At 29.9% G+C, this 27,893-nt stretch overlaps 1 protein-coding gene across 2 annotated transcripts in view; it reads right to left on the bottom strand.

Annotated features, from left to right (window-relative positions):
• orb2 (cytoplasmic polyadenylation element-binding protein orb2) overlaps positions 1–14,509 on the bottom strand; it is a 382,665-nt gene extending 368,156 nt beyond the window's left edge. For both annotated transcript variants that reach the window (XM_075366017.1, XM_075366018.1), the window contains exon 1: positions 14,202–14,509. In XM_075366017.1, coding sequence (XP_075222132.1) covers positions 14,202–14,289 — 88 coding nt within the window. In that variant the 5' untranslated portion in view covers positions 14,290–14,509. The remainder of the gene's footprint in view (positions 1–14,201) is intronic.
• Positions 14,510–27,893: the final 13,384 nt, after the last annotated feature.

Raw genomic sequence — 27,893 nt, 5'->3', positions numbered from 1 at the left:
GATTAAAAAAAAAGTTTAAAAAAAAGGAGATGAAGTCGGATTTGAACCGATATGCCTTCCCTTTGTGAGATCCAAATATTTCATTATATCTGAACCGATGAAAATAAGTACCGCTTATGATAATAGTTGAAAAGCTCCCAATGAGGTCTTATTACTACAGTTAAGAAAAAGTCCAAACCCAAATTTTTTTTTGGGTTTTGTTCACACCTAGATGTTACAACAGTCCTAAATTTGGATGTATGTATGGAAAGTTGCCACATCTTGTTGCAGGTAACAAATAGCGTTCATCAGGTTGGAGAAGAACCCACCGGGTTGGTCGAGTGGTGAACGGGTCTTCCCAAATCAGCTGATTTGGAAGTCGAGAGTTCCAGCGTTCAAATACTAGTAAACGTTTATACGAATTTGAATACTAGATCGTATATACCGGAGTTCTTTGGTGGTTGGGTTTCAATTAACCACACATCTCAGAAATGGTCGAACTGAGATCGTACAAGACTACACTTCATTTACTACACATGTCATCCTCTGAAGTAATACCTGAACGTTAATTCCCGGAGGCTAAACAGAAAAAAGAGAAAAGATTGGAGAAGAGCTTCAAATTGTATATCTTCGTATGCCGGACGTCGTTTGGTAAAAAAAAAAACAAAACAAAAAAAAAACATCAGTCCCACTATTCGTCGTCGAGAAATCGTACATCATATTCCTAACTTCTCTGAGTACATATAAGATGTGTGGATTTTGTGTTGACCACCAATATCTCTTTGTTCTGATTATTGATGTAACCGCTAAGGTGAAAATAAGGCTCATTACTAAAAAAAAGAGACATTCATTATTCCCATCCTATTACTATCCATAAACCATTGGCAGTACCGATTTTTAAAACATTGTCAGTATCCATCCAGTGGATAATTTTTGAGCTGCTATCATAGAATTTTTAATTCCTTTTTAATAATTATACTCAGATATACTACTTACTTGTGTTGTCTGCGAAAAGAGTTAAAATGAATGATTCAAAATTTTGTTGCAGTTTACTAATTAAAAAAAAAAAAAAAAAAAAAAAAAAAAAAAAAAAAAAAAAAATATAAGGACCGACAAACACTTCCATGAGGGACTCCGCGTTCTACATCTTAAATTAAGGTCCTAATAAATTATGTATATTAATTCTTATCAAACGGTAAAATTTCAACTATTTGTTTAAGGTTTAAGGTTGTAAGCAGCTCCTCTAATTCTATATCTAAGTTTTATCATCAGTAATTATGTAAAACTAAATTGAATGCTTTACTGAGATCGCAGAAAAATTGGAAATAATTTTTTTTTGTGATCTACGGAATTTAAAATATTTTTCAAAAACTAGGGAATGACTGTATCAGTGACTAATATTTTCCTAAAAGCATATTGACAGATTGTTTGTACGGTATATGCTTTACAAGAAAAATTAAAAGTTGAATTTTTCAACATTTTTCAAGTAAGAAATACCCACGGAATATTAAATATTTATATTTAAAGTACAGGTTAAAAATTTTTTGTATTACGACTGTTCTAATCTGAACCGATTAATTTTCAGAGTACAATCTATAGGTTAAATCAATAAATAGGCTGCGCAAGAAAAATGAAAATCCACCTTAATGAAAGTTTATTAAATAAGACATGTTTGTTCATACAATTTTTAACATTCGATTATTTACCATTACAAGTAATTTTTTATTTATTTGGTAAATTAATACACAACAGAAGCTTCATGGGAATAACGAAAATTTAATTTTGTATCGTATGAAAAATGGTACATCCCTGACTGGGATTCGAATCCCGGATCTCCAAACGAAAGGCCGAGAGTTACCACTCTGCCACGGAGATCGAGGAATAATTTTGATAGAAAAAATAACATTCAAACTATTTGTTTTTAACGACGGTAATAAAAAAAAGTCGTGGATGGTCGTTAATTTTATATTAAAATCAGTTTCCCGTAAAATTAAGCGTTACAAAATCTTTTTTCTAAAAAAAAAAAAAAAAAAAAAAAATTAGGAAAATATGAAGAATTATAATTTACATAACCACTTACCAACAATTATCAGTAGTGATACACGTTCTAGCGTTTTCAGAAACTTATTTCCATCTTCAGGAACGTACGGTACTTAGTTATGTAGGTAATAACATTTACTTCACATATCTATATATATATATATATATATATAAAAATGAATGTTTGTCTGTCTGTATGTCTCTTATTTATGCCTTCCTAAACCGTTCATCCGATAGCGATGAAACTTTAGGGAATGGTTGGACGCATGCCAGGGAAGGTTTCTGAATTAGTTTGAACCCGCTAGGTGGCGCTGGCGTCGAGATATTTCGAAAAATTATATTTATGGTCCGATTTGCCTCATATTCAAAATACATGGAAAGAATTATCCCCGCAAATAGTGAACCCGCTAGATGGCGTTGGGGTTGAGATATTTAGAAAAATTATATTTATGGACCGATTTGTTTCATATTCAGAATATCAATATTAGTTACGTGAAAAGAAATATTTTTTGCAAAAACTATACCCGCTAGGTGGGGCCGGTGTCGAGATATTTACGAAGCAAACAAACAAATATACAGACTTTTTTATTCTATATATATATAAAGACATGTTCGTATGTGTGACTGGTAAAGATCAAAAAACTAATGGACCGATTTACGCGCGGGCAAAAGGTAAAAATGGAAAACGAGGAAAAGGTGGAAAGAGAAAAGGGGAAAACGGGAAAGGGTAAAAATGAAACTTGGAGAGGGGGAGAAGTTGGAAAGAGAAAAGGGGAAGGAGAATAAGTGAAAGGAAAAATTTGTGAAGTTCAGTTTTTTAATTTTTTTATCAAATTTTCAATTGTGTTCATTTAAACTCTCTCGCTCACTCTCTCTCTCTCTCTCTCTATATATATATATATATATATATATATATATATATATATATATAGCGAAGCATTGCCGCGTCTCCTATTTAATTAATATAATTAAAATAATGCTTGTATAAATATTACAATTAATTGTTAAAATAGTACAATTAAGTCATACCTAATTCGTCTCATTATGGTGGTCTCAATTTGTTTATTGGAAGGGAATCAGTTTGGCCAACATAGGAATCAACAATTTTCATGAACGAATTAGAAAACAACAATTAGCTAACATTTTTAAAAAAAAAAACATAAAATATTATTATATAAGAGATGCGTAGATGAAATTATTAATCATATATAATCAACAATTCAATAATGAAGAAAACAAAGTAATCGAAGAAATGAATTCTTTAGATAGCAACATTAAATTTACCGTAACTCGAGAAAATAATAGTATAAATTTTTTGGACCTAAAAATTAATAAAAATTATAACAAATCCACGTATATAGGAAACTCACTAAAACAATACAATAATCCATTATAACTGATTTCATCCTGAAATCATAAAATAGATATATTTAATACATTCATTTACAGAGTAATAAAATATTTAAAATGTATAATATAAACTTCAACAATGAATTAAATAACATTAAATACATCGCCAATGGATATAATGAATTAAAATGTATACTAAAATAAAACACAAAATATACATAAAAGATAAAATAAAGTTAACAAATAACAAGATTACAGAAAACTGAGTTTAATATAAAATTAACGACCATCCACGATTTTTTTTTATTACCGTCATTAGAAACAAATTGATAATGAATTTTTTGATAGTTATTTTTTTACATCAAAATTATTCCGCGATCTTCGTGGCAGAGTAGTAACTCTCGGCCTTTCGTCTGGAGATCCGGGTTTTGAAATGAATATGATAGAATCGAAATATAAATTATAGAAAGTTCAATAAAAATTTTAAATCATTCGTATTTTTGTTTTTTTTTTTCAGCCTCCGGAACCACCGTTAGATATTGCTGCAGGGGATGAGATGAGATGAATGATTTTTAGCGTGTGTGAAAATGCCATGCCTGACCGGGATCTCCGGATAAAAGGCAGAGACGCTAGAACTCGCGCCACGGAGGCCGAAAAATCATTCGGATTAAAAACTGCTTACGTGACTAACAAAATAATAAAATATATAAATAACAGAGATCCTTCAAAAACAATAATAAATTTAATCTGAATAAACAGAGTGTATACAGATTTAAATGCGCTGACTACGATTTAGAATAAGTCGGCATGACCAATTGTTCCTTTTCAATCAGGATTAATGAATATATAAATTGCATAAACAAAGGATACATAGAAAAATCTAATTTTGCCAAGCACATTCTGAATCAAATTTATAATTACGACCCAGACAATTTTATTAATATACTAGATTATTCTAATAATATATATAAAACTAATATTTTAGAAAAGTTCATATATATTTAAACAACAAACTGATAAACGAGCAAATAAAATTTGATAATGACATTTTATTCAAACAAATTTTAAATAATAATTGTTGATTCCTATGTTGCCAAACTGATTCCCTCCCAATAAACATAACTGAGACACCCTAATAACAAGACAAATTACGTGACTTAATTTGAATAATTTTGACGATCAACTGTTTTATAAAAGTATTACGTTTTTATATAACTTAATTAATATGTGAAGTAAACATTATTACATATATAACTAACTACCGTATTGAAGACGGAAATAAGTTTCTGAAAGCTCTAGAACGTGTATTACTACTGACAATTGTTGGTAAGCGATTTATAAATTATAATTCTATATATTATACGTACCAAAGGGCCATATTAAACAAAATTAAACTAAAATATGAAGGACCTATTTTTTATTAAATTTTAATCTTCTTATTCTGTTTAGCCTCCGGAACCACCGTAAGGTATTACTTCAAAGGACGAATGAGGATGATATGTATGAACGTAAATGAAGTATAGTCTTGTACAGTCCGAGATGTATGATTAATTGAAAACACAACCACCAAAGAACACCGGTATCCACGATCTAGTATTGAAATCCGTATAAAAGTAACTTCCTTTACTAGGATTTGAACCTTAGAACTCTCGACTTTGAAATCAGCTGATTTGCGATGACGAGTTTACCACTAGACTGACCCGGTGGTTTACTAAATTTCAGTCGAAAAACTTCCCAGCCATATAAAAAATTATATAATCAACTGATATAAAAATCAAAGAAATTCTTGATAAAATAAAAAGAATGAAATTTATTGTTACAGGATTGATAATTAAGTTGGACGATAGAATTTGAAATGAAAGGACGAAAGAGACATTTATGCCAGAATCTTATAAATAGAAGAATACGAATTGGATTAATAACCATGTATTGAGATATCCAGGTTTATTTAATTTTGAAGAGGTTTATTTAATTTGGAAGAACACTAAACAAACACACACACTTACGAACAACATAAAGCATTAACACTAGAAATTTATGAATGTATTTTCACGTAAAAGAAGGTAATTCCATGACGAAGTATGTAGTGTAATCTGGTATACGCGTGTTATATAAATATACAAACCACGTACACTATAAACGAGCTTCGTATATATATATATATATATATATATATATATATATATATATATATATACACACACAAATGCACGTATATGTAGGTAAAGGGCAAACGAGCAGCTGTAATTAAATATTATGGTCGATTAAGAGACAGAAGTGGGCAACATTTATACAGTGATATAGGATAGGGGGTGACGATAAAATTACCGTCACGTAAACAGCCGTAGAGCTAGAAAGCAAAATAGAAGGGGAGATTGTTGTAGAGAGGAAGATCGTTTTAATCCTGAAATAGGTACAAACGTGTGGGTAGATCGGTGCGCATTGTACTTTGGTAGAGCTAACAGTAGAATACGCGTCCCACCTGACTAAACTATAATACTATGTGTAATGCGACTACCACTTAACACCGCATAGCATAACATGAATAGGATTCTACGGTAGGGTGTAATAATTTAAGCATTTAGAGAGGATATTGTGTAACTTTAACAATAATAGTAGATATATTAAGATTATGATTGCCGATGGTTTTACTTTATATGAGAATAATAACTATGTAAAACGTGTTTATTAGTATCTATATCATATTGTATTAGGTATGAATTCAAGAAGTAGGTATGAATGCAGTAAAACAACCGAATTTAACTTCTCATTTAACAATCTATTCTCTCTCTCTCATTCCTCGATCTCTCTTGTATACTGCATTTATTGGTCGTCTAGGTTACGTATCGTTATCTTTAATATAATACCAGGTTAATTCAGTTCGATAGTATACACTAGTTAAAATGTATTATACGAGAATTACTGACTCTAGCTATCTGCAATTGCATGCCAACCGGCTTTAATAACGCTGGGATACACTAGACATTAGTAACAAACCGTAATAATATTGTTACATAATTTAAATGACCTTTCAAAAGAAAGCAAGTGAAATTTCATCGTTTAATTTAATTAACAACTGCTAGGTAAATAATTAAATAAATTACAACAGAGCACTGAAATTATAAATTTACAATAACTGTATGTGTCAGTAAGCATACGTAAATATGATTTTGCGAGATAAGACATGTTTAACACCAGTATTTTCTTCCAGCCAACATTAGTATTTTTTATGGCAAAAGGAGATTCAACAATTCTAGAACAATTACACGAACACCAGACGCAGATATATACATAGTGCATCTAAGTAAAGCTGTATCAGATAGTCTAAAGGTTTTAAGGATTATTTACAAGGCTCACTAAAGTGAACAGTGGCTATATTTGCATATAAAAGTTACTTAAAAAATCGGATTAAGGTGACAGAATCTAAAAGAAAACAATGCATAATTGTAAGAGCCAGTGAACAGTATAAAAACATTTAGGGATATATAAATATGAAAAGAAAAAAATATATATATAAAATTTTTTGTTAGGCAATAATTTTTTTAAAAGAAAAAACGTTACAGTAACTTAATTTTCAAGCAAAAAAGATCACTTTTACTTATTTTAATTCAAAACATCTCTATCAACCGGTTTCTGATAAACGATCACGATTAAGATGCTGTAAAGAAACCCACATTTAAATACGTTATTATGAAAACTACGTACAATATAATAAATGGATTAAGGTAAGCAATCCAAATATTTTGAAATAATTAAAAGCTTTCATTTAACTCGCTTTAGGAATAATCAAATCTTGCAACTTATAACAATGTTTTCGAATAAGTATTATTGTTGTAAAAATAAATGGTGTGTTGTTTTAAATAAATTATAAAAACTGCCCAACGATTTTATTTAACTAAATATTTTCATTACTTTTAATTATAAAATTTAATAATTATTACATTTATTTATTGGTTATTTATTAGATATTTATATAATTTATTTTTTACTTTTCAGTGCATTTTTATATTTGTTAATAAATATATTATATTTTTTTCTTTAAAATTCTCAATTCGATTTAATTCTTATTTTTTACTTTTTAGAGGGTTTTTCTAATTTGTTTCCTTTTTTTATTAATGTTAATATATTAAAAAAAAATAATTTTTTATATGTAATCAAATATATTTTTGTAATTTTTTTTTGTTTTTTATTTATTGTAATTCTACTCTCTTTTTTCTGTTTAGCTTACGGTAACAACGTAATGGATTACTTTAGAGTATGATTGAGGATGAAATGTATGAATGTAAATGAAGTGTACTCTTGTACAATCTCAGACCGACCATTCCTGAGATGTAAGGTTAATTGAAACCCAAACACCGTTATCCACCTATCAGGTTGGTCTAGTTGTGAACGCGTCTTCGCAAATCAGCTGATTTCGAAGTCGAGATTTCCAACGTTCAAATCCTAGTAAAGGCAATTACTTTTATACGGATTTGAATACTAGATCGTGGATAATGGTGTTCTTTGGTGGTTGGGTTTCAATTAACCATACATCTCAGAAAAAGTCGACCTGAGACTGTACACTTCACTTACACTCATATATATCATCCTCATTCATCCTATTAAGTAATATCTGACGGTGATTACCGGAGGCTAAACAGGACGAAAAAAATAATTAAAATCTGAATAAAAGTAACTGCCTTTAATAGGATTTTAACCTTAGAACTCTCGATTTGGAAATCAGCAGATTTGCGATGATGAGTTAACCACAAGACAAACCCGGTGGATTCATTTGTAATGAATGAATATGAGAGATATACTAAAAGAAAATAATTGATAATTTACACTGTAGCAGCTCTACGGCTGAACCGATTTAGATGTATGACCCCGCGTTGGAATCCTTACGTTACCGGGAGTCTCATAGGCTATATAAACATTTACGAGCTTCGTACACACACACACACACACACACACACACACACACACACACACACACACACACACACACATATATATATATATATATATATATATATATATATATATATATATATATATATATATATATATATATTAATCAATTATTTTGATAATTTTTCAATTATTTTTAAGAAAATAATTGATTAATATATATATATGAATCGTAAAACAATAAAATTAACCAAGGGATGTGACATTTTAGCGAAACATACAAATAACATTTTAGCGAAAAATCAGCAGAGAAAAAATTACATAATTATATGTCAGGATCGTTATAAATTGCCACTTCGATTCTGGTGTCATAAAGCAAAATTATAAACATCCGGAAAGAAATGTAATACCGCATACATTTGTTGTAAGTACGAGTACAGTGCTTAGATTCAAAGAATAAGTAACCACAACGTTAGATTAGTGGGCACATGTTAATTTGGTTTCCTTTCATTAGTCAATAACTTCAGAACAACTTATATTGCTATGTAAAACATATAGCGATAAACTCCACACAGAATAATTGTCTAATTGACCTTGCAAACTTTTAATTATAGATTATAGAATACCAGATTTATAGGGTTTTGTAATTTAGTTACATTTTTTGGTTTTTTTTTTACAAATTTAAATTAAATTATTTTTATATGGTTATATTTACATGTTATAATTTGTATTAAATTTACATCAAATTTTAATGATAGAGCAGGATCAAACCTCTCTCATAACTGTGTACATTCAAACCGGATGTGGACAAAATTGTCGCCGTGCGCAATTAACGCATACCATGCGGAAATAAAAATCTTCTAAGAATAAGAAGTTTTAATTTGCATATGTTACATCATTACCAGAAAACTTCTTATACTTTTTCAACATTACGTAGCTTATTTATTTAGATAAACTATTATGACGATTATTATTTAGTGACAACGTCTATTACGTAGACTATTATATATTACACGACTACCCAAAAAGGAGTGTAGTGTATTTAGAGTGTGCGATGTATATATGATATATGTATGTTTTTTCCACTGTAGCATCTCAACGGCTGAACCGATTTATATGTATGACCCAGCGTTGGAATAACTTAAACTTACGTTACCGGGAGTCTCATAGGCTACACAAATATTTACGAGGCTCGTAAATATATATATTAATATAAATATATAAATAAATATTATATAATATATAAATAATATATATATGTGTGTGCGTGTTTAAATAAATTTAAAATAATTGAAAAAAATTATATTATAAACAAATACAGCAAAATCATCAATACGTCAAACGAAATGAACGATGTCATTTTCAATATATAGGCAAGGGGAAGTTTATAACACGTGGCAATTTTAACCAAGTCATATTGGCATAAATCTTTCACGGATCTAATGGAGTCGAAATTTAGGGGTTTCGCACTTCTAAATTACACTATCGTTTAGTAATCTGCACTGGCCGGACATCCTATTTTTTTTTAGTAATGATTAATTTTTAATACATATAAAACTTGTTTTTCATATCGCAGTTTTATTTTTTTTCATACAGAAAAATCAATTTTTTTTTTGTATATTTCTGTAAAGAAACAAACATTTCGAATAGGTGAAAATCCATCAACAAAACACCTGGGAATGTTCCTCCTGAATCCTTGAATGTGCTAACAAATTTTTGATCGAAATTTAATCGTTCAGTTATTTAATCCGCGGGAAAAAATGAGAAAAACAGACTGAACAACTCTAAACTCAAAACTTCAAGACCTATGATAATTAGAAATTAGTTTTATCCAATCGCAATTCATTTGCTCTTCAATGTAAATAGAGAAAGCAAAAAAAAATATATTTTTTAATCATTTAACACAATAATTTAATAAATAATAATATTTAAAATCACAATTTTTTCGAAGCGGTTTTTTGATCTTTAAAAAAATTTCGTTTGTTTTTTCAAATGCCAACCATATTAATTTCTGAATCATCATTTATACATGAAAACTATTATGATTTTTATAAGCCAAAATCATAAAATTTTACTATGATAATACTTCAACTTTTCTTGAAAAAAACAACCTAGTTGCAATGAAAGTGGTTAAACAACGCGTTAATTTCAAAACGAGAAAAAGAATCACCGTGCTGTAATAATTTTGTGCCGAGAATGGTCTTCCATCCGTTTTTTTAACATATTACTTTCGTTGAAGGTTTTGAACGTAAATAATCAGCTATGATTAATTAATGTAAATTCAATGCAATTATTATTTATTATAAAATGGGTATTTGATTGTTTGGTTCAAGAATAATTACCCGAGGGCTCAGATTCCCAAAATACTATTCCGGTACTTCAAATTATTACAAATACCTTAATAAAAATATTGAAAAAATAAAATAGGTTATAATACACAATGAAGTATTTCCAATTTTTTCAATTTAATCCTTCCTGAAAATTAAAAAAACCTTTGAGGAAATGCCTAATAAATGGGTAGTACAATATAATTATACTTTTAAATTTATTTTAACAGGTTGATTATCCTGTTTTCCATCAAGAAATCGTGGTAAAATTACGTCAATCTCTATAGATGCAGTTATTTTAGCCGAGTCAGATTTTAACCTCGAAAAAATTTATAGCAAATAAATTATTGGAATAGGTTTGGAAAAATATGTAGAATAAAAGTGTCCTAGCGGAAATGAGCGATTAACTATTTAATTTGTTAAATTAAGGAAAATGTTTTAGTTTTTCGCCAATAGCGACTCTATTTTAAATCGCATGTAGAAATAAAAAGCACCACTAGATGGCTGAAGAAATTTCGGATAAAAAAACTTTCATGTATTTTTTTCTACGAGCAAAACTAAAGGACGCTAGCGAATTTTACAAAAAGCACCAAAATCGCGTTACAGCTATCACACATAGGTGCGCGCAATAGACTTCCTTAACTCTCTTCCTATTAGAGCTAGATTAGATTAAATTTAGAAAAAAATTTATAAAGGTACGGATTCATAATACCCAATTAGTCAAATTTTTGAAGGATTTTTAATTTCTGATAGCCCGTTAATCCGGATCTATTATGAAATTTTGCAAGTTGTTGATAAAACGCCTATAACAATAAACAAATTGCAAAACAATGAAAAAGGCAATATAGAAATCTGTTCTTGAGCTTACTACCTTCTCATTCCATATCTCTATTTCTTTATTTAATTGTTTATTTATCAACATTTGAAATTGCATCTTTTAGAAAAAGCATGTTTCGGTACCTTGGCTAACGCTCAAAACCGATAATTATAAATTTTGTTTTTTCAAATATAAAAATATTTGAAAGGTAAAACATGTACTTTACGATAGCAGAGAAGGTTTTTCAAGAACTTTAATTTTTCAATGAATTTTAGGAAGTAAATTTTAGTAAACTTCGTAAACACATGAAAATGACGCTAAAAACAAATTGTTAAAAAAAAATTAATGAAAACAGATATTTTTTTGCAACTCCTTAAACTTACGAAAAAATACGTCATTTGTCAATATTTAACCTTAGATTTGATTGATTTTGAAAATTTTTTGCGGTTTGTGGAAAAAAGTGGTTTTTGTTAAAATATCTAGTTCTTCGTCAATATTCTGTTTATTTCTAATCTTATATGAAAAGAAATGCTACCAGTAGAAAATTTAAGACAATACTGTATAAAAGAGCTCCTCGAACAATTCTTTCTATAGCAAAATTAAGAAATTATGGATAGATTATTAATTTATCCATTTAGACTTGCTGTATACGAGAAGGTTTCCACCTAGCCTACCATTTTGGTGCTTTTTATAAAATTCGCTAGCGCCCTTAACTTTTTGGGTTTAATTTAAATAACTTATGTCCACGTCCATATTGTTCGTAGAAAAAAATACCCGGGTTTTTTTTAATGAAAAAACATTTCCTCAGCTATCTATTGGTTTTTTATTTTAATTTTTATATGCGATTAAAATAAAGCCGGAATTGGTGAAAAACTAAAGATTTTTCCTTAATTTGTTAAGAAACAAATTAAATAGATATTCGCTCATGTCCGCTAAGGCACACCTTTATTTTACATACTTTTCCGAATACATTTTAATAATTTATTTGGCTGGGTAAATTTTTTCGAGGTTAAGTTTATTTGGGTCCCTGATGGCTCAGTTAATTTAAGAAACATCACGGTAGATTTAATGGAGTGTAACAAAAAGAAAAAGAGGTAATTTAGACGAGTAATTAAAAAAAAAAAAAAAAAAAAAAAAAAAAAAAAACTGTAAACGAAAGTTTTTGTAACATATTTAAAACACAATTCAAATTATCATTTTTTTTTTTTACGAGTTAATTTAATATAACTTATTCTATTTTTAATCATAACTTATATATTACGTTTACAATCAATATAGCCAAAAAAAAATAAATAAATTTAAAACAAACTATAAGTATAAAAATGAAGCCCTTTTTATCTACATATTTTATTGCGCAGATTAGGTTATAATTTGTAAGAAGTATGAACTTTACAAAAACTCAGAACATGCAACCTGCTCTTAAACAGTATACAAAAAAAAACTTACAATAGGTATGTTTTCGTTCATGACTGTCTACGATGAAAATTATTTAAAAACTACAAACTTCAGAAATGATAAACCGAACAAAATTTGATAAAGGACAATATATTTTTAATAACTTACTTCCACGTCCATATTAATAGAGCCACTAAAAGATTGTAATAAAAATCTACATACTACAGACTGTTGGTCGTCTTCAATACCAACATTTTATAATAAAATATTCTACTATAAAAAGGAATTTTTTACAACACAAAGATATACTAAACATAATTTGAAAATAAACACTAAAATTTCAACTATACGTACTTCAACTAATATTACAGAATTAAACAATGTACATCAACAAAAACGTATGTTAAGTATATGTAATACTTAACATACGTTTTTGTTGATGTACATTGTACGAAAAAAATTATGTAAATTTTTTTCGTAAATTACATCGGTGTATTCTACATTAAGGCAAACAATTCTAATTTGAAAATACCTCTTTGATAAAAAAAAGAACAAAAAAAAAGATTCCAGTTAGTCGCAAATGTAAATCCAAGCTGTAACGTTAGAATACAATTAGAATTCTATACAAGTAGACACATTTATTTTAAAAATAAAAATTACTGATAAAACACCAAAAAATGCATGGCGCAGAAGGGTGTGGGACGTTTAATAATACAACGTATGATGTATGATGTGTGTATATATATATATATAAAACGTTTGCGACAATCAACAGAATTGAAGGAAAAAATCTTGAAAAACCATCTAGAAATACCAAAAGTTTTGTCGGTGGTAATACTATCTGAAACTACATAACCTCCAAAAAAAACCCGCTTAACCGATAATGAAACACTCATTATGAATTTTAGGTGTAATCACTTTACAAGAGAATTAATATAATTAATTTTTTTTAACAAAATTAAAACAAGTTGGACGATAAAAAAAAATTGTTCACGTAATTACAGTTTCATGATATATACAATTATGGTTTCTTGTGTTAGTGCACAATATTACATTTGTTTCTTACAAATAGGATTTTTACTTATTTCATAAAGAAAAAATAATAAACTCAAGAGTTCAGTAAAACAATCCAATAATAATTTGAGGTAACATATTTCAACACAAACGATCTAAAAAATTAATAAAAGCAATATAACTCACCTTAATTGTATAGGAACAATCTTATTATCTATCTGTAATTATTTATTTAACTGATTCAAGACATATCAGTAGAGTTACTGATAAAAAATGCTAGAAAGGTATTTTGTAGACCAAAAAAGAAATATTTCCAACAAAAAAAAGTAATTTCAAAATACGAGATCATTATGCCAAATAATAATAAAACCGTCAAAAAAATACATTACCTTTTGTCAAAGAATTAATATTTATTGTCCACGGACAAAATAAGTCGTGGCTTGTTTCAACAGGTGAAGTACCGTAAGCACGGAACATGATGATGTTTCTGTTAACTACAATAGACTAATTTTACGCTACTGATAAAACACAAGTACTATAATAAAAGTAAGCAACAACAGCGAACAGTGATACTGTTATCGTAATCGCGCGAGTTTCACACAAGCACTAGCAACAACCGACAACCGGCGTTAACGACACACGCACAACGTTTAAAACTAAACTGTAATGAAATGAACGAGCACCTCGCCTAGCTTCTCGACTCGCTTAGTAATACTGGTACGTCCTCTGGAGACTACAGTGGAGTGGTGAAAGTCATATTCCCCCACCTCATAACAACCTCTCCACATCGTAATCATCGTTTTTATTTTTTATTTTATTACTTTATTTTGAAGGTCTCCGCTTGTGCACTGGTAGAAAATCACTGCTACAATAAGAGGGCAACTAATTTTTTTTTAAAATAATAATAAACTACGACAAACCACAAGAAATATACAAAGATTATTACAAACATAATCCATTTAAAACAACAATTTATAATGTTAAATTATTTTTTCAATAAATGTACGTTTTCGTCAAAAATTGTAATTTCGTCTTATGCATCGAATAGACTGAATATTTCTTTACACACAATGAAATATTTTAGTACCATGTTTAATCATCACACGAAAATAGATTTTCTTGAGACAATCAGATTTCATTAGAACGATCAAAACAAATGTTTTGTTTGAATCTTAATAGAACTTTAAGGTACAGTCATTGTTATTATTCAATATTTATCATGTCTAATTACATCCATCTAATCAGTAATCTTACTAAATAAATTAACTTAGAAATAAAAAATTACAGTCTATTGCATTTAACAGAAACATCGTCATGTTTAATATAATATATATAAGCTTCATTAAAATAATGTTAAGTATTAAAAATAAAAACATTTGGCTTCCTGATTATTGTTTAATACCAGAATATTCCGGAATTAATCAGGAAGTATCCTGGAGTTTAATCAGGAATAATATTCCTGATTATTGCTGAATAATATGAATTATACAGTTCCATATTTTCAACGATGAGTATATTAAATATTTAAAAACTTTTAACATATAAATCCTACCATAGTAAAGGCCACTTGCATATATGACTATTTGACTCTTTGTGTATGTCCGTCCTCCTTAGCTTAGCACCGGAATGTACCGATCACTAGCGGAAAATCCCGATTCGTTAGTACATCTCGTGATGGTCAGGTGTATACTTCTTGCCGGCCTCCGTGGCGTGAGTGGTAGCGTCTCGGTCTTTCATCCAGAAGTCCCGGGTTCGAATCCCGGTCAGGCAAGGCATTTTCACACGCTACTTGTCATTCATCTCATCCTCTGAAGCAATACCTAACGGTGGTTCTGAAGATTAAATAATAAAAAAGAGAAAAAAAAAGGTGTATACTTGTTGTATTAATATACATCGATAAATTTTAATTAATGAAATATTTGGATCTTAAAGCGAAGGCATATCGGTTCGAATCAGACTTCATCTCATTTTGTTTTTTTCTTTTATTTTTTTTAGTTTAATTAAATTGATTTAATAATTATTAATCCGTGATTGAAACTTTTAAAATAAATAATAATTCAAAGAAAATAAAATAAAAACGAAAAAAATTATTAGTGAAATAAAATTTTATGTATTTAAAAAAATGTTTAAATGTAATTTAATAGGCATTACATATGTGTATGTAATACATTTGGTGAAACATCTGATTATTTAATAACAATTTTGTAAATTGTAATTTAGAATCGTATTATTTTTGGATTTTCTAGTTTAATTTCTGTTTAATTTTATCTACATTTAAGTTAACTACAGACCGACTGAAAAATTGACCCTCACAAGAACAACGTATACACTGAGGCATCCATGCCCGAACTTTAATAAATTGCAAAAAAATTCTTATCTTTTAGTTCATTACTCCTCTGATATTGTCTAACAATATTCTCTCTAAGTCGGAGTTGATCATCATTTCGTTCATTTGTTTTTCGTCACCAATTGGTGTCCATTATTAGGTGTCCAATTTTCGACACCAAATAATCCCATTGCGAGACGCCACCCGTCAGGACTACCCAGAGGACCTAGTATATACATAACGTAGACTGGAATAAAATGTTTCAGCATTTTAAAAAAACTAGGGTTCAAATACAAAAAAAAAAAAAAAAAAATACAGAGATAGATGAACAATTGCTAACATGTACAAGAACCAAACAGCAACAGTAATAATTGAAGAACATAAGAAAGAAGCCGTAATAAGAAAGGGAGTCCGACAAGGATGTTCCCTATCTCCATTACTTTTTAATCTTTACGTGGAACTAGCAGTTAATGATGTTAAAGAACAATTTAGATTCGGAGTAATAGTACAAGGTGAAAAGTAAAGATGCTACGATTTGCTGATGATATAGTAATTCTAGCCGAGAGTAAATAGGATTTAGAAGAAACAATGAACGGCATAGATGAAGTCCTACGCAAGAACTATCGCATGAAAATAAACAAAACAAAAGTAATGAAATGTAGTAGAAATAACAAAGATGGACCACTGAATGTGAAAGTAGCAGAAGAAAAGATTATGGAGGTAGAAGAATTTTGTTATTTGGGAAGTAGAATTACTAAAGATGGACGAAGCAGGAGCGATATAAAATGCCGAATAGCACAAGCGAAACGAGCCTTCAGTAAGAAATATAATTTGTTTACATCAAAAATTAATTTAAATGTCAGGAAAAGATTTTTGAAAGTATATGTTTGAAGTGTCGCATTATATGGAAGTGAAACTTGGACAATCGGAGTATCTGAGAAGAAAATATTAGAAGCTTTTGAAATGTGGTGCTATAGAAGAATGTTAAAAATCAGATGGGTGGATAAAGTGACAAATGAAGAGGTATTGCGGCAAATAGATGAAGAAAGAAGCATTTGGAAAAATATAGTTAAAAGAAGAGACAGACTTATAGGGCACATACTTAGGCATCCTGGAATAGTCGCTTTAATATTGGAAGGACAGGTAGAAGGAAAAAATTGTGTAGGCAGGCCACGTTTGGAATATGTAAAACAAATTGTTAGGGATGTAGGATGTAGAGAGTATACTGAAATGAAACGACTAGCACTAGATAGGGAATCTTGGAGAGCTGCATCAAACCAGTCAAATGACTGAAGACAAAAAAAAAATATATAAACAGCAAGAAAACAAACATTTTCCTGTTAAAAATCAGAATATTTTACGGTAAGAGAAAGAACTGTACTACATTTCCTAAACAATTTTCAATAATTTTCTAACCTAAAAATTTTCCGGTCAATTTATTTAAAAAATATTCAGCTTATAAAATTTTAAATATATTGCGTAAATAAATATCTGAATTTTCTTTAAGCTTGTTTAACGTGTACACATATATTTTTCTCTTTGTCTTCAAGATTTTTATTAATTTTGTTTTTAATAAAAAAAAAATTGTTGTTAAAAATTAATTGTCATTAATTTGCTTTTTACTTTCCCTACTATGGTGACATATGCTGCTATAGCACTATAGCTATAACAGAAAAAATCGAAAAAAATGTGGTCTTCTTTTAGGTTTTGTGCTTTGAGGAGATACATGATTATCTATATTTTTTTTTAATAGATTTAAATAAATTATAAACAATCAACGAAAAAAAAAATTATAACTCTGGAACCCGCTGACTGATTTCTTGGTAGACAGGTTCTGGTACTACCGTCACGAGAAAAGGATGTATTAAATTTTTCCAAAAATTGAAAAAATGGGTAGGGGTGTTTTGGCCGAAATAAAATTTCCAATCTTTACTAGGGTAGTTTAGCAAAAACGTTTTCTTACAAAAGTTGAAGCACTTTTTACACGACAACCCAAAAAGGAGTGTACTCTAGTTTGTGTGTATGTATATATGTGTGTTTCTTCCATCGTAGCAGCTCAACGACTGAACCGATTTAGATGTACGACCCCGTGTTGGAATCGTTACGTTACCGGGAGTGTCATGGGCTACACAAATGTGTGTGTGTGCGCGCGCGCGCGCGCGCGCGCGCGTGTGTGTGTGTGTGTGTGTGTGTGTGTGTGAGTCGGGTTTCAACTGAATGATTCGAATCAGTTGAATGAATAATATTACAAAAATAATAGAATTAAATTTACGTTAAAAAAATTGAAAAAAAAATCTGTTTAATAATAATGGGCTTCCCGTGGGGGTCTGAGCGTGAGGCTAGAGAGGTGAGGTGAAGGAAGCACCTTGTGTGAGGCTAGACCAATCATCATCATCATTAACTGGTAATAAACAGGGTGCCCCTGGGGCACTGTTTTAGGAGGGCGGGTGCTCTTGCAATATCTATGCAAACAGTCGTCCGATTATCAAAATTCAAACGGTAAATTTGCTAGTATAAAACAAACCAGAACAAAAACAGCAATGTTTGTTAGCAATGTTTTTGTCGGCAGTCGTAATTTTTAATATTTGTTTCTTGTTAACAAGTCAGTAATTACCAAAAGGTTTTATTTAATTTTCACTCCTTTCCCAGAAAATAACTATTCTATACTATATTCTGCTTTAGAAAAGGAGCTAATGAGAGTTTTTTGCATCTGTATTTTCTATATCAATAGGCCTTCAAACCACAAAAATCAAGTTTTCCCCGTTCCACTCCAATGGTCTGTAATAACAAAAAATAATTTTTTCAAATTTAAATAACGATTATTAAATTTAAATCCATCTTAATCTTCTTATAAACCCTTACTCTTTGTATTTCTTAAAAAAATATATATATTAAGCAAAAATGTTCACCCCTTGTCAGATATCCCATCTTTGTTTATTCAAAATTATAGTTGTTTGTTTGTACTTTTTAGACAATTTAAAAAAAATCTTTTTTTAATTTATTATCACCACTTAGGTATTATTTTCTTAAAAATTAATACAACCCGAATGCTTCTCCTTGAGTATGGGAGCCCCTAAAATAAAAAAGTAGTTTTTCACAATTTCACATTTTTAATATAAAAACATAATATAAAAACCTTCATAGCCGGGAAAGTTATGTAATACACTGCCGGCTTTTTTATATTTAGTGTTGATATGTTGACAAATATCTGATTTGATTTTTTCACAAAAATATGGCACCACTTCCTTTTTATATCCATAAGATAGTAAAACTACCCACACATTTTTAGATGTAATCTATATAACATATAATTACAGTAAATAAAATTATCTAATTAATGATAAATGATAAAACTGAATTTTTTCTAACGTAATCTAATAAAATGTGTTCAATAATTTTATTTTAATGAATAAAAATCATAAATAAAAAATAAACAACGTTTTTATAAAAAGGGATATATTAATTTGTAACTTTACACTGTCTGTTCGGTCTTTCTTAAAGCTATAATCCATGCATAAAATACAGTCAAACCTCCTTAATTCGAATAACTCCCTAAAGCGAATATTTATTTTGTCCCCTTGAAAAATTCTCTTTAAATCGAATTAAATCACCTCCTTTATTCGAAAATTTCGAGGACTTTATATACATATTTTTTGATGAAAAAACTTTTCAATAAAGACTTTACGTACTGTACACGATTTCCAAAGAAACATAGATAACAGTAAATTCAGTTTAATAGTGTATAGCGATCGTTATGTAGGCTGTGAATTATATCCGAAACTGTATGAATAATGTCAACTTCAGAGTTGTCTATTTCCGTCGTTGGTGGTTGGAGTAGTCGATAATAAAACTACGTGCACGGTCCAGCGTATGATGAGTAACATCCGGTCTTACTCCTTCGCTGACATAGCGTAGAGGAATGTCTTATCCAGAAACAAATGTTAATTGCTTCAAAACTTGTGGATTTTCATCCGGAAAAAATGAAGATGAATTTTTAAACCCTTTCTCAATTTCAAGAAAAATGGAGTGTAATTTGTAAAAACTTTAGTACGGATGTAATTTCATTTGACTTGTTCGCACAGTTTGATGATGATACTGCAGTTAGTGCCGCTCCAATCGATGATGGTATCATCGCGAATGAATTCAATCATTTATAAGGATTCCGATGAATAAAACGAAACGGAAAAAGTAGAAATTACAACTAAAGCAAAAGACGCGAAACTGGCAATAAATAACCTTCGAAAGTTCACGCGAAATAGAAGATGGTGTGTTTAGTGCATTAGTGAAAATTAAAAATCCACTGGTTTTGAAATCTGCCAGAAGAAAACTCAAAAAAAAAAAAATAATAATAATAATTAAAGGATTTGTACTGCATTTCATTTTTTTACTTTTAATTTTTACATAACATTATACACATTTTGTCTTTTCTAACGTAATTTAGTACTCTAGTACATTATTATAGATTAACATAAATTTTTATCAAATCATGAAATTTTTCTGTACAATTTTTGAGTTTCATTATTTTACCAATCTAAATAGAAAACTTGCTAAATCGAAAAAAAATATTGGTCCCTTGAGATTCGAATCAGAGGTTTGACTGTATCAGAAATACAAGAGGGATTGATTATTCAGATACATAGAGTAATGATATTCATTCTACAATCTTCTCAAGAGAAAGTGTTTCTAGTAAAGCTGAATATCTTATCGATTTCGGAGCGTTTAGCATGCAATATTGGTACGCATCAGTATGTTTGGAAGTACAAAAGACGACAAACTACTCGTATGTACCGATCATTTTTCCTAGTAAGTCTGGCATTGGATGTTAATTATGTTTGAAAATAATTCTTCTACTTTTGGAATAACCTGTAACTCATATATATAGGTAGAATTCATTAATTTGTTGCATATGTTGAAGACAAGGATATAAAAAAGTAAAACGTAAAACAAGATGCTACCTTGAAAAAATATATGAAAACTATAATGAAAGAAATAATAAATTATTTACCTTTTTACATTTTTATTAACATTTTTTTCAATAAGAAAAATATTATATTTAACATTTTTTAATTATTTGTAATCGGAAATAGTTAGGAAAAAGATTTATCACTTTCACATCCGTTAATAACATTACTTTCTTTCTTATTTAAAGTATTATTTAGCGATAATTGGATGGAATAAAAATAAAATAAACATTAGAAACCAAAGAAATAAGTTCAGGCGGAACGTACAGAATCTCCAGGGGGAAGTTGGTAAAACTTAAGGGTCAGATTCAGGACATAAAAATAAAATAAAAAGGTCACATGGAAAAGTGCCCTATCTACGTCCGATATTTGATAATTTTTCAATAAAAATTTAACTTAAACAAAATAAAAAATATTTGAATAAATAAGTTGTGATGGCAATTAAATCTTTTAATCGTTAATAGTTCTGTAAATATTAGTTTTAACGAATTATATTAATGATAAAATGTTAAGCCTTTTATCGTGAACAATATGACATCATATTTGCTCAAATCGGTTGATAACATGCTGAGATATAGCTGAAATTGTTAAACAGAATCGTAAAAATTATGCAGTTTGACAATTTCGTGCCTGTTCTATTATTATTACTAATAGTAATGAAATTAAATTTATTTTTAATTCGATCAATCTTCGGTGTTTGGGTTTTAATTGACCAGATATCTCAGGAATGGTCAGGAATGATTCAGGAATATTTTATTACCAAACTACAAATTTAAGTTTATAAATATTGTATAATTTTAATCAGAATAGTGAGTGCCCTGGACACTTCTCTTTTTTTCCTGTTTAGCCTCCGGGTATAACCGTTCAGGTATTACTTCAGAGGATGAATGAGGATGATATGTATGAGTGTAAATGAAGTGTAGTTTGTACAGCATCAGTTTGACCATTCCTGAGATGTGTTGTTAACTGAAACCCAACCACCAAAGAACACCGCTATCCACTATCTAGTATTCAAATCCGTATAAAAGTAGTATGTAAAAAAAAAAGAGTATGAAAAGCAGTATAAAGCGTATAAAGGCAGTAAGTAGCCTTTACTAGGACTTGAACGGTGGGACTCTCAACTTCCAAATCAGCTGATTTGGGAAGACGTGTTCACCACTAGATCAACCCGGTGGGTTTCCCTCGACACCATCGCTTAATACTATACTTTACTTGTACGTAATATCGACATTAATCAAATACAAGTCAGTCAACAAACGTTTTATCTAACACAAAAAATAAGCTGGTGACTAGTAACTTCGAGTCACCAGTATTTATCTTAATTATGGTTAAACCGGCATTGATTCAATTAGTCAAATCTCCAAGTAAAGTTCCAAGAAATAGCTGTAAAACTGATAAACGATTTGAAACGGTTACGTATAAAATTAATATTACCATCCTACCATACTAAAGGACATTTGTATGTGTGTCTGTGTGTGTGTGCCCGTCCCCCTTATCGTAGCACCGGAATGTACCGATCACTAGCGGAAAGTCCCGACTCGTCAGTACATGTCTCGTGGTGTTCAAGGTAATTATATATTTATTACTTGTTTGTTGTTAATATTTATACTTGTAATATATATTTATTTCTTCAAGCGATATATATGCGGAATATATGCTAATAATATAATTTTTTATTTATGTGATTCTTTTTCTTTATAAAACAATGAACTATAGGCAAAAAGTAATTACTGTAACCGGCTGGAAAACTATTTCTTTTGACCATCCTTCATCATCCTTTTTTGATTTCATTTAATTTTCATATTCATTATTCATTTTAATTTAAATAAAAGGAACTGCTTTTTTTCTGGTTACAAAACTTTTATTTTTGCTAAGTGTATGAAATCAGAAATACTAATTATTATTATCTACGAAATTAACCAGAAGTAGTAGTAGCTTGAAAAATGACCAATAACTAAAATCGATGATACAAATCGTCCGCACTGGGAAAAGAAGCAGTAATGTGTATTTTAGTTCTGAGGAAGAAGATAGGAATACATTTTTACGCTAATCGAGAACAAAAAAATTCAACCTGTGTGTAATAATCAATCAAAAGTTTTTTTTTTAAAGAATAAACATTTTAGTTACGAAATGGTGTCAGAATGAATAAGACAATTCTCAATTATTTTCTTTTATGAAAAAAAAAAATAGTTATTATGCTTTAAAATCATCGGTAAATACTAGTCTTAGTAGTGATTACTAAATTTAATTGAGAAGATTTGCTGATATTTGTTCGCTTTTCCTTGATTGATTTTCATCATTCAAAAAAACAATTTTTACACAAGAGGTAATCAATTTTGGACACCTAATAATTCCCCCATTCCGAGACGCCAACCGCCACGGCAACCCGCCCTGAGGGCCTAGCTCCGGAGGGCGCCAGGAGAGACTAGTACATAATACGAGGTCTGTAAATAAAGTAATGAAACTGGTTCAGGAAAACGTTTTAGTTACAATCCAGTTATACATGGACTATATCACCTTCGAAATAGTTCCCTTGGGAATTCACGCAACACTTCAAACGGTTTTCACACTTTTCATAGCAGTGTTGAAACTCAGAAACCGGAATATCCTTCAGGTGGTCGGTTACATTTTTTTATTTTTCTACTGTTCTACAATGGTGTCCTTTGAAGTGTTTTTTTTTTTAAAGTCGGGAACAGAAATAAAGTCTTAGGGACTCAAATCAGGTGAATAAGGTGGTTGAGGAACTACAGAAATGTTTTTCTTTGCAAAAACTCATTAATTGAGAGTGCAGTGTAACAAGATGCATTGTCATGATGCAGCATCGTGAATCAAATCAAAACCAAGCTAATTTGTTTCTTCGATAGTAATGGTATTTCGTATAAGACAAACTGTAAATGAATATGTTTACAGAGAAATTCTTGAAAGACTACAAAAAAGAGTTGCCCACGTAAGACCAGCCGTCAAAGACAACTGGATACTGTGATTGGAACTGGATGCATAGAGGATAAATATTTGAATCGGATCAAAATCTTTCTAAAAACCGCAATATTTTTGGGGATTTGGAAAAGGAAGAAATATCATCATCTGAAAAATTTCTTCCGTCTATCATTACTAAAGCCTGAAGATGCTGAAACATTTTTACGACACATCATGGTAGCCTCTACGATAAATGGCTGAAAGGTTCAAAGAATACATGTTGGTAATCTACATCACAAGTCACATGTGTTTCCAGCTATCGTTTGACGTTCAGATTGTGTTGCGGCGGTATAAAAATTCAATAATTACGAGTTCGTCTGAGCTGTAAGAAAGATGTGATAACACCTCCCAACCCAACGTCTCGAGCGTTTTTCCGGTTCTCTATGAGCTTGAGTCAACTGTCTTGGAATCCATCTCGAACACGTTTTGCGATAATTCACCACGTCATGAATGATCGAATGCGCGGTTCCAACACTAATACTACACAAATTAGCAATTTGGAAAATTTGACTCGCGAATAAGATCATTTATGCGATTTTGCAGCGCGGTAGTCGAAACTTCAACTGATCTTCAAGAGTGATCTTCAGGAGATCGGTCACACTTGTTTTGCCCGAATTAAAGTGTTCCACCCACTTGAACACGTTACTGCAGTTTAAACATTTTTCACTATTCTGTTTCAACATTCTTGAGTAAATTTCCACCAGTTTCACGCATTCTGATAGCAAAAATCTTATCACTGAACGTTGATCTTTCGGCGTACACGTTTCGAGCGGAGTTGACGTTCTGAAATCAACAGAAGCGGTTACGTTTAGATTAATTATGATCGAACAGATGATTTAAATGTATTCCCAAGGTTGTCAACTCGACCCTCAAAAAGTTTCATTGACATTGAATGAACGTTTTATCTCTACATCAATTTGTCTCCTTAATAATTGAACATCACTCGTAAAATGAAAGGATAATTTTATAACAACTACTTAAATCCATAAATCAATGGAAAAAATTAATAGCTTTGTCGTTCAAGTAAATCCGCGTTTTAACATAGATTATTGTAAAACAAAATATGTTTTTCTTTTTAAATTCTTGAACAAAAATTTAATGATTATTTAAATTCTCTTTCAGGCAGTTATAATCTTTTCTTTAAAAAAAAGCCGGTAAATTATGTAAAAGAAACTCAAAAATAACATTTAACGAAATAATAAAAGACACCCAACAATAACGAACACAAAGAAAACCAACTGCCTGTTAAACATTACAATCGACTGGATTGAGAATAGATCAAAAGTTACTAGCAAAAGATCGTGAAGTTTAATTTGTTTCTAAAGTTATTTTTGAAACTATTAAAACTAAGTAAGGAGCAAAGCTAGACGAGACGAGGAAAGGGAAGGACCTCAATCAAACTCTAACAACTTGTTCCGAGTCATCGCGATGCAGAATGAAAAGGATTCGAATTTTCTGTTCGAGTAAAAAAGAGTATAAAGCTCTTTCGAGATTTCTTAAGCCGAGATTTAAAACTTTTCTTCCTTAAGCATTCTATGCACGAAAGTTAAAAGGAGTTTTCCAACACGTTTGTCTCAGCTCGCTGATAACTTATAAGATACAATGCTAGTTCTCATAACTTTTTTTTTATATACAATAACAAAGAATTTATGATAATCAGAAAAGCTGAGTATACGTATTTTGAATAAAATGGAAATACAAAATGTTTAAAATCTCTATTCAAAAAAGAAAATACAATAATTTACTACCATCACAAAGCATAAATAATAGACTTCGTAGTTTTTATAACTGAATAAAGAGAAGTTTAATTTACTTCTTGTTCAGAAGTTTTGTCCTTTTATTTTACGATCGAATATAAACATCCAATAGCTCACACATAACTCTGGTTGTGACATTAAATAAGCTTTTAAACAAGCCCGTCAATTTATATTTCTGATAGTATCTGATGCTGTGAGCCAATCTGCAATAAAATTATAATTAAAATTCGTTACCTGAACAAGATATAACTCAAATATTAACTCCATATAGCTCAAATAACTCATTAACTCAAATATAATATTCGTTACTATCAAACCGTATATTACAAAAACACTACGCCAGGCATATTGTAATATTGAATTGTAAGGTGAAAGCAATGAGCGAAAATCTATATTTAAAGTATTTTTGGTTAAACATCATTATCCCGTGAATAAAATAATTATAATAAATACTGCTCAACACATTTTACAATGTAATAAATAAATAATGAAATTTGTTATTGTTACACAGAGCAATTAATTAAATCTATTGTTTATTATTATTTGGAAGACTGAAGATAATCCGAGTGAGCAACTTAAAACCGAATCGCTAAAGATTAAACACAGTTACAACCATAGTTCCTTCTAAACTGCGCGGGTTCGCGGCTGCGCAATGATTTTAGATATTGCAATACTGGGAAATTTATTTTCCGCGCATCTACAAGCTATAGTAATTATGTAAGGCGTACTCAATTACCGTTTAGTTGAGACTACGTATTAGCTTACACCGTAACCCACCGGGTTGATCTAGTTGTGAACGTGTCTTCCCAAATCAGCTGATTTGCAAGTCAAGAGTTCCAGCATTCAGGTCCTAGTAAAGCCAATAAAGGACTTTTATACGGATTTGAATATTAGATCGTGGATACCGGTGTTCTTTGGTGGTTGGGTTTCAATTAACCACACATCTCAGGATTGGTCGAACAGAGACTTTACAAGACTACACTTCATTTACATTCATACATATCAACCTCTGAAGTAATACCTGAACGGTAATTTCCGGAGGCTAAACAGGAAAAAGAAACATTTCATTCAGTTATAGGCAGTTGATTACAACAAAATTGTAATATTTACGAGAGATAGATCCAGTGTAATGCTCGGGAAGAAAAATCGGATAGCATCAATTCTCAAAACAGAAATATTCCATTTAACAGAACAACACTGTGTAGCACATAAAGAAGATTTAGGCTTAGACGATGAATGGAAAAATGTATCTGTTATGCAGGATATAGAAGATTTGAATAGAACTGTATACACAATGTTTCACCGATTTGGTATCAAAAGAAAAAACTTTTGAAGAATTACTCAAGAGTTAAGAGCATGATGTTATATCATTTAAACTGTTAAATGAAGTTAGATGGTTATCCAGGTACTTTTCTGTTGGTGATTTAGTAAAAAATTACGATACATTAATTGACTATTATAAAAGTAAGATAGCAGAATGCACTGACCCCATTTGTAAATATTGTGGAAAAACTCACGATTCACAATATCGGGTAGCAATATTTGTTCTGAAAAATACATTAGACGAGCTTACATCCTTATGAAAATATCTACAAAAAAGTGATTTAACTATTATTGACGATCATCGGTATGTAAAAATAAAACTAAAAAGCTAAAACCTCAATATTTGGGACACGAAATCTTTTGGAGTGACACTGTAAGAAATATTATCGGAACTTCAAATGATATTCATACATCAGCAATAATTCGATTTATCGTACGTTTATGTTCACTTATAAAGCGGATTTCCAGATGAAACATTTGAAGATGTGCAAGAATTTTATAACTTAATTATTATAAATTCAGGAAACAATTTTGATTTCAGTAAGTAAAATATAATACAGCTTTCCAAAAAAATTATCAGAATTATAGGCAAATTAAACCGTTGATACAGATAAAATGTGTAACGAATATTTAGAATTGAAATTTACAATTCAGAGAAAACTAAACTAGAATTGTTCAAGACTTTCAGCCGTACCTTACCGCTGGTAAGGTATTAACAAACAAAGGTATTACCTTACA

The sequence above is a fragment of the Lycorma delicatula genome, chromosome 5 (genome assembly GCF_047948215.1).
Source record: "Lycorma delicatula isolate Av1 chromosome 5, ASM4794821v1, whole genome shotgun sequence".
In the NCBI taxonomy this organism is placed as follows: Eukaryota; Metazoa; Arthropoda; class Insecta; order Hemiptera; family Fulgoridae; genus Lycorma; species Lycorma delicatula.
This window is presented reverse-complemented; position numbering and strand designations above follow the sequence as displayed.